This window comes from Sitodiplosis mosellana, unplaced genomic scaffold (assembly GCF_009176505.1).
Source record: "Sitodiplosis mosellana isolate CC-2019 unplaced genomic scaffold, AAFC_SMos_1.0 Smas_scaffold_3633, whole genome shotgun sequence".
NCBI lineage: Eukaryota > Metazoa > Arthropoda > Insecta > Diptera > Cecidomyiidae > Sitodiplosis > Sitodiplosis mosellana.
In genome coordinates this window covers 1-9,347 of record NW_022598875.1, presented here as the reverse complement: position 1 = coordinate 9,347, position 9,347 = coordinate 1, and the positions used below count along the sequence as shown (strand labels likewise).

The window sequence follows — 9,347 nt, the reverse complement described above, 5'->3', positions numbered from 1 at the left end:
TGAAATTTTAAATGATGAAAAATTTCGCGATTTACCTTTGAATCGTTTGTTTGGTAGTTTCTCAACACGAAAAGTGTCTGTGTGAATATCCGAATTACTAACGATGATGGCTGTTATACCATCTGTTGTCGTTTCTTTCGGAAGCCGAGATACATGAATTGAAAAAACACCATTGACTGGAGAAACTTCTGTAGTTGATTTTGCATTTGATTTTGCATTACCGTTTGATGATTGTTTGTTTCGACTTGCATTATTTTCATCGCTGTGACAAGCATTAGAAATAACTGGCGTTTTAATTCCATCTTCAATAATGCTCTTGACTGCATCGATGACTTTGTTACCAAACAGTTCACAATTTTTTCTGGAATCATTCTCATTGCTAATATTATTCAGTTGGATCGGTTGAAAATTTACAGAATGCACAGTGAATCGCAAAGGGAGAATTGTGATCGAAGATAACATTGAAGCTCTGTTGAACATTTGTAATGCTGTCTTTTACCACATCAAATGTTGAGGTTATGATTCCGTATGTTTTCAATAATCTCAAGAAAATGAGGATTATTTTCCACTCCAATGCAAGCATCACATAGCTCCCATGCTTTTTCTGTGGGAGAGAGCTCATATGGACTCATCTCCGACATTAATTTTTGAAATAATTTCAAATATGACGTATATCGCAAATTATAACCTGCCGCTGCATGCGCTATCAACAACTCTTCATTGTCATACTTCGTGATCATTCGATCAAATGTATCCATTTCGACAAAACTGAAATGTCATACATCATTTATTAATACGGGATATTTTAATTTTTCATTAAAAATTCATACTTTCTTTCAGTATATTTATGAATCTATTGGTCAAAAAATGATACTAAATTAACGATTTTTATAACTCTTGGAGCCGGGCTGATACAATATCTCTAACTATAACCGACTCCCCATAATAATTTCGTTTAAAATGAAGAAAATAATTTAAAAAAAAAGTAATGTCGGTACTGGAGCTGGCCATGTCAAATTCCGTAGTGAATTTAGACATGGTCCATGACCCCAATAAACTAATGGCATCCGAAACCAATAACACTTGAAAAGATCAATTTCTATTAAAATTCCCGATTTCTATTACTCCTGGAGTCAAATTGGTACTAGTTTCCCAATTCAATGACTCCTGGAATTGAGTTACTAATGAAAACTGTTAAAAATTTTCCCGAGAAACGATTTTTTAGCCGAAGCAAGTTTCTTGTTTTTTTGTTCTTCGACTGAACTCTTTGCTACTTTATCCTCTATAACCGTCGTTTTTATTATTATTATTATTATTCTGCACCATACAGCGTTTCTTCGCCAGAGGTGGTTTATTTGGTATAAATATTTGGTTATATATTTACAATATTTATAATGTATTCGTATTTTCAGTCTCTCCAAGTTCTATTTCTTCTAAAATAATCAGTTATTCTTTGCTTGACAGTGTTTGTGCTAACATTAAAATCAATTAAATAAGTTTTAAATATTTTTGGAATAGTACTAGTATCACAATCATTCGTTTGATTTGGCTCTATGATATTAAAGTATTTATAAAATTCATTATATGTGATGAGCATGTAGTTAATTGGCTCAAACATTGAGTAGTTGTAAATTCTGGTCGGCAGCTCTAGGAATTCGGTGTTCCGTGTTCGGAGTCGTGGTGTTCTTAAGGTAATTTTCTCCATAATATGCTTCGACGATGTTTGGCCACAGATAACATTGTGTATGAAGCAAATTTGTGCGATTTTTCTTCGTTCTTCTAAGGTAATCATTTGTAGAAATAGCAGACGACTGTTGTATTGTGGCAAAATGAATCTGTGTGGCCATTTCATTTTTCTCAGTGCAAACAGTAGAAATTGCTTTTGGACTGATTCGAGTCTAGCGATTTTCTCATTGGTGTATGGGTTCCATATTTGCGATCCATATTCAATGATTGGCAATACGAATGTGAAGAAGAGTCTCTTTATGGTCCATGGGTCATCGAACTCTCTTCCAAAACGTTTTATCCACGCAAGTCTAGATTTGGCTCTAGCAGTTATGTACTCAATATGAGCATCGAAGTTCATTTTTTCATCCAAAACGACTCCAAGGTCCTTTATTATTTTCACTCTGTCAATTGATTTGCCTTCGATAGTGTACTTGAAGTCAAATTTCAGCTCGCCACGGTGATATGATACGTAATTCGTTTTTTTGACATTCAAGTTCATGCGGTTACGTTTGAAGTACTTGACGACTCTATTCAGGTCAGCTTGAAGTGCTAGGCAATCATCGATTTGCTTTATTTGCATTGAAAAGCGAGTGTCATCGGCAAACGATTGTAAGTTGGAGTTGACTATGTAATGGGGAAGATCAATGATGAACAGAACAAACAGTGTTGCTCCAATCGGGTATCCCTGACCTGTTCCCGATGTTACTTCAATGGGAGTAGACATTCAACCTTACTATTTGTTGACGTTCACTTAGATATGACTTTATCCATTTCAGTATTTGCTCATTCAATCCCATAATTTTCAGCTTGTGTATGAGCAGTTTCAAGTCAACCGAGTCAAACGCTTTAGCAAGGTCGAGATATATTGCATCAGTTTGGATTCCATGTTGCATGCCGATCAGTGTATGTGATGTAAATTCGGCCAGGTTCGTTATTGTTGACTTTCCTTTGACAAAACCATGCTGGCTGCTATCGATGATGTTCCTCATGTGATAATTCAAATGATTTGCTATTATCGAATCCAACAATTTAGGTATTATGCATTGCAGTGCTACTCCACGATAGTTCTCAATTTTGTACTTAGCTCCACTTTTGTGCACTGGTCTTACATATGTTTTACTCAAATCTCTCTCTTTTATTGTTTCGACGTAAATGGAATTACGACAAACATTCTCTCCCCGTTTCTCATCCCAAAGAGAACCATATTTTGCTTTGCAATTTTCCAATTGCTTATGAAACTGTTCCTCATTTAATTCAAAATCAGGATACCAATTATTACACTCCATTATTTTATTAGCTAAAAATTCTTTGAAATTCTTTTCAAAACCACAACTAACTTCAGCTTTACTAAGGATTTCCACACTATTCATTTTTATACGTACAAAAATACGTTCCAACCTCTCTGTTCGTTGTGTGATTGCATTCTCAATTTGACGCAAAAAATTGTCATCATCAAAATATTTACTAAATTTTTCTCTTTCATTTGGATCTAATAACAAGCTAAGGTCTCTTTCAAACCTCGTACATGCGTCACAAATCTCCCAAGCCTTTTTAATTGGTGTATAAGCATTCGGGTGTAATTCTGCCATGCAGTCTTGATATAATTCCCTTGAAATTTTGTTAAAACGCAGATAATATGGTTCCGTGTCATATGCAATGAAAAGATCGTCCGGATAACGTATACCCTTGGCCATTATCCTATAATACACCATTATTTAATACTTCTGTTGTAACTTAGCACATTATTATTGAAATTCTTCATCTTCTGACTCCTGGAGTCAAATCAATATAAAATCTTAGCTTCAATATAAAATCTTAGCTTCAATCAACTTTTAAAGCTAACTAGGTTCAAAAATCCGACTTTTACAACTCCTGGAGCCATTTTACTTATTTCTTTTGCCTATTTCGGCTAAAGGAAATCAAAAAAAAAATTTACGAAATATTGACTCTTTAGAGTCTCTGATTAAAATGCTCTTCTATGCGAGCAATCAAAATTCGTCGCTTCTAACATTACTATTACTACCGAAAAGGTCATCTGAATGTCGATCAACATTGGCCATTGAACTATAGTACTCTACATATATGTCAATATTCTGTTTAATATTCTTTTTCTCGAACTCCACCAAGTTTAAATTCATTCTCAGTGAATTGGAATCTCCAGTTTATACGTCCGGAGTCCCGAACCTGTGGGTTGTTTTTCATTTCTTCATGCTGTTTTTTCATACGAATCAATATTCTTTTAATAACTTTTGCTTCTGCTTTCAAATCTCTCATAAATCGATAAAAATCATGGTGTAAACAAATCGTCCATATACAAGTATTTTTTACTCCCTTAATCAAATCATAGCCCTTATTGTATTTCTTCAATCTATTACTGTTATCAAACGCATATTTTGCTCTTGCTTCAGTTCCTAGATCAGGAGTAAGGCTATAATAATAGTCCAAATACTCCTCATCAAACTGTTCTTTAGCATATTGCAATATAAAACATGTTTCGTCATAGCACTCCAAGGCTTTAAGACAATCACTATTGCCCGTCCTATGACCTATTGTTAAATATGCCTGAAACAGCGTTCTCCCAACCGGGTCTACTAAGAGTTTAAAATCATTCGCCCTTTCAATTTCTTCCCTACATAACCGTGATACTCTACTAATAATATTTCCAATATATAGTCCATAGCATAATTTTTATTTCAACTCCGTGAAAAAACTTTTCCTGCGCAAATCCTCCATCAATCGCTCGTAGTTTCTTTCATAGGTTTCCCCCTTGAACAAACTGTATTTTTCCATTCCTGGTAGAAAGAAAAAACAAGATTAGTCCAAGTGAAAGTGAACGAACGACAGATGGCGACAGCATCAGTCTCTATTTTTACTATGATCTGCCCTTGCTTTTTTCAGCATATTTTTATGGAGTTTAACTTTCTTTCCTCGCCTTAGTATTTCTACGTATGCATCCGAAGTATCTATAACTTTATAAGGACCATCATAAACATTGTCAAATTTATGATTTTTAGTCTGTTTTCTAACCAAAACCAAATCGTCTACTTTAATGTCTAACTCGGATGTTTTTTCATCATAATATTTCTTGTTTTGTAATTTCCTATTATGTAAATGTTCTTTTGCCAATTCTAAAGCTTTCGCTATATTATTTCTCGTTGAACTTGCCAAATTATCGTAATTATAGTTTAATTTTTCTTTCGTTAAATGATTCGGTATTTGCACATTAAAACCATGTGTGCACCAAATAGTGCGGTGTATAGCCAGTTGCAGAATGAACCGTGTTATTATACGCAAATGTGGCATATTTAAGTAAATCATCCCAATCGTCTTTAGTTTTTGACGTATATGCTCGCAAAAATGACGAAATCCAACGATGACTACGTTCAATAACTCCATTACTCTGAGCATGGTACGGTGTAGTAAATATTTTTTAAATTGAAAATAACTTCGTAAGTTCTCTAATCACCATTGAAGTAAAACTAGTCGCATTATCTGATATCAATCGCGATGGGAAATTATATCGACATATTATATGTTCCAGCAAACAATTAGCAGCCGTTAAAGCCGAACAATCCACTGTGGGGGTACAAACTAACACCTTAGTGAGGTCACACATGTTAGTAAAAATGTATCTATTACCCTTTGCACTGGGGGTAATGGGTCCCACAAAATCAATAAAGGTATGGTCGAACAAAGCTTCGCCAAGACTCGATATTTGCATTGGAACCCTTCTATTAGTTGTAACTTTGATTTTCTCACAAACTGGACACTTCCTGACGTATTCTTTTATATCCTCGTTCATTGATTTCCAACGAAACATTTTCGAAAGAGTTGTAATCATTCTGTTGGCCCCATTATGAGCCCCTAGAATACTTGTATGATATAACTTCAATATATAGTCAATATCTTCCTGTTCCGTTAACTCAACGATTTTATTCAAATAAAATGTTACCGAAATATTTTCGTTTGCAAAAATTTCCCCAAATAGATTTTTGAAAAAGAAATAATGTCTAATATTGTCGTAATCTATATTTATTGCGATATTCTCCGCACCTTTTCTTAAACATGTAGCCAAAATGGCCTCTATGCATTCCCTCGTTTTTCCCCTATTCTGGGCATTTGCAAATTGATTAGAAATCATTATCCCATAATAATATTGTGCAAACTTCCGAAATTCATCTATAAATGGAATCGAACCATATCTATGCATAATTTTATCGCGCAATGTATTATTTTCCGTCGGTATCAAATGAAAAATTAGATCATAATTTCTTTTTCGAAGAATCGTTCCATCTTTTTCCTCTACGATATTAACCGGTCTTATCAACGGTTCTTTTTCTGTTTTGTCTCTAGTAACTGCAAAACTACCCTTTTCTTGTTCTATTATCAACAATTCTTCTATTGAAAGTGGTTCTATCCTGGATAGAGCATCAGCTACATGATTCTGAGCTCCAGGACGATATAATATTTTAAAATTATAATCCATCAAATCTAGCCTGTGTCTAAATAATCTACTACCGCAATCCTTCATATTAAACAGATAAACCAACGCTTTATGGTCAGTGATCAATACAAAAAATCTACCATACAAATAAACCCTGAAAGCCTTAATTGCTTCCACTATAGCTAACAATTCTTTTTCTATTGTAGAATATCGTTTTTGTGCCTCATTTAAAGTCTTACTAAAGAAATAGATCGGTCTATCATGAGGTAGTTCACCCTGTGATAGCATTCCACCGATTGCTACATTGCTAGCATCGGTTGTTACATAAAATAAATCATCAAAATTTGGAAAAGATAAAATAACCTCTTCCGCTAATGCTTTTTTAAGTAGATCAAATGATTTCTGCGTCGTTTCAGTCCAAATAAATGGCTGTTCCTTTTTTAATAACAAAGTCAAAGGCTTTGAAACTTTCGAAAAATTACAAACATATCGTCTGAAGTAATTACACAATCCCAAAAATGATTGTATTTTCTTAACTGTCGTGGGTCTAGGATAATTTTTTATTACTTCAATTTTCTTGGGATTCGCCTTCATCCCGTCTTTTGAAATAATATGACCCAAATATTCAAATCGCTTCGCATAAAAAATACACTTCGCTATTTTCAATTGAAGGTTATGTTGTCTTAATGCCTGCATAACTTGCCAAATTATGCTATTATGTTGATTCTCATCTTTAGCATATACTATCACATCATCTAAATAAACATATACTCCTTTTCCTATTAAATCTCTTAATATTGTATTGATTGCCCTTTGCCACGTTAGAGGCGCTGACGCCAATCCCATAGGCATCCGCACCCATCTGTACTTAAAATCACCAGCCGTAAAAGCCGTACAGACACGTGAGGCTTCATCTAACACTATCTGATGAAATGCTCCCTTGATGTCAAGCGTGGTAAAGTACTCACAACCGCTTAGACCATTCAAAATATCATCAATCAGGGGAATTGGGAAATTGTGTATTTCTGTTACTTGATTCAACTTCTTATAATCTACTACAAATCTATAATCTGATTTACCACCAACGTCGTCTTTTTTCCCGACAATAAGCGCTGGGGAATTATAATTCGAATGGCATTTCTCAATTATGCCCTGTCTTTCATATTCAAACACAATCTCTCTCAAAACTTCCTGATGATGCTGTGGAATACGGTATTGTCTGACATTTACCACTCCTGCACCTGGTATTAATTTGATATGATGTTTAATCACATCAGTTGACCTTAGCATATCACCATCGAGATAAAATTGGAATTGGAATTCTTCACATATTTTTCCGATGAATGCTTTTTCCTTCTCTGAGCAATTTTTCAAATTTAACTTGTTAAAAATAACTTCATTTCTGAGAAATTCGACTTCATTTCGTTGCTCAAAAATATTCGTATTCGCAACTATCGTTTCGTTCTCATCAAAAAATGAATTGACTTTATATGATTCATATCTATTGAATTCGTCTCTATAAAAATCTACTGCTTCATGGTACTCCTTACAAGAGTGAACATCTTTTTTAGTCTGAAAACATATTTCTGCCATTGTTTTGGCTTCGGTTTCTGAATCAATATTCTGATTTTTCTGTTTTTTACTTTTTCCGACTTGTTTTCCTACTACGATCCTATCTTCTTTATCAAAATTATACCCATGTGTTAAAAATTCTATCGTATTTTGATCAATTTCATGGGTTTCCATTTTCCTAGCTCCCTCTTGCGGAGGCTTTTTAATATAAAATTTCATTTTCATTCTATTTAAATCAATCGTAGCTCGGTAAGTCGATGCAAGTTCAAATCCGAAATATCCATCTACAGGACCTGCATATTTCCTGTCCACTAAATGAAATGCCGATTCTAATAAATGTCCACCAATATCAAGAGTACCGTGTACTAAACCCCTTGTTTTAATAGTCGTTTCTCTCCCCACTATTCCGTATAAATTCACTATATAATTCAAAATCTGCGTATTTTCTGAGATAACATCACTTGCTAATAAGGTTATTGATGCCCCTGTATCAATTAACAGGGTAATAGGCCTATCTCGTAAACTTGTCTTCAAAGTTATGTATGCTGCTCCATCTACAATTTTTATATCATGCTCAACCTCAATTGATTCAACATTCTCGCCTTTTTGCTCATTTTGTATATTCTGTTGGAAACCCCTCAAAATATTCAGGATTTCATTACTATTTTTCGAAGTTTGAAAATTTACTGTCATCGGAATTCCGGATGGAACGGATTGGCCTAATAACTGCCCCATCCTCTCTTGTTTTCCGCTCTTGCGTTGTTATTTGTGGCAAATGCCGGAATTTCACCAGCTCCGAAATGTCCCGCTTGATTATTGTCCTCAGTCAATTCTTGACTGTTTTCTGGATTATAGACATTCGTAAAGTGACTATTCCGTTGAAATGGCCTTTGATTTTGTGTTTGATTCCGATTTTGCAAATTTTGAGGATTACCGCGGTTATTATTTTGATTATTATTATTATTGGAATTTCCGTCATTAAAACCATTATTATTGTTATTATTCCAATTTCCGTTATTTCCGCCATTGTTTCTATTATTATTCCAATTCCCGCCATTATTATTTCGATTAAACCAGTTTCCGCCATTATTTCCGCTATTATTCCAAATTCCACCATTTTTGTTCCGATTAAACCAATTCCCGCCGTTATTTCCGTTATTATTCCAATTTCTACCATTATTCCAATTTCTACTGTTATTCCAGTTTCCGTTGTTATTCCAGTTTCCGCTGTTATTCCAGTTTCCGCTGTTATTATTTCGATTGAACCAATTTCCGTTATCATTGCGGTTTCCAAAGTTATTTGGATTCCGCTGATTATTCCGGAAATTATTTGAATTATTTTGGTTCCCGAACGAACGCAACGCCGAAATGAGACCGTTTAAACCGTCTCCACTATTATTCCGGCGTCTGCACTCATTTTCCCTATGACCGTTCATTCTACAGAACCTACAATACAATTCATTCCGAGGAATTTCCGCTAACGTATCATTTTCCGTTTCAATAGTAACAGGTCGGCTGAAAAGTTTATAAGGTTGACGTCTAGATGGCGCCTCTTCCAAAAATCTACTTAATTATCATAAAGCACCATCCTTCAAATGATTCC

The 9,347-nt window shown here is 34.5% G+C and overlaps 1 protein-coding gene across 1 annotated transcript; it reads right to left on the bottom strand.

Moving 5' to 3' along the window:
* Window positions 1-8,463: 8,463 nt before the first annotated feature.
* On the bottom strand, window positions 8,464-9,180 carry LOC129571899 (glycosyltransferase-like protein gnt13). The gene has a single exon (XM_055451772.1). It carries the CDS (start codon window positions 9,178-9,180, stop codon window positions 8,464-8,466), a length of 717 nt encoding a protein of 238 aa, XP_055307747.1.
* Window positions 9,181-9,347: the final 167 nt, after the last annotated feature.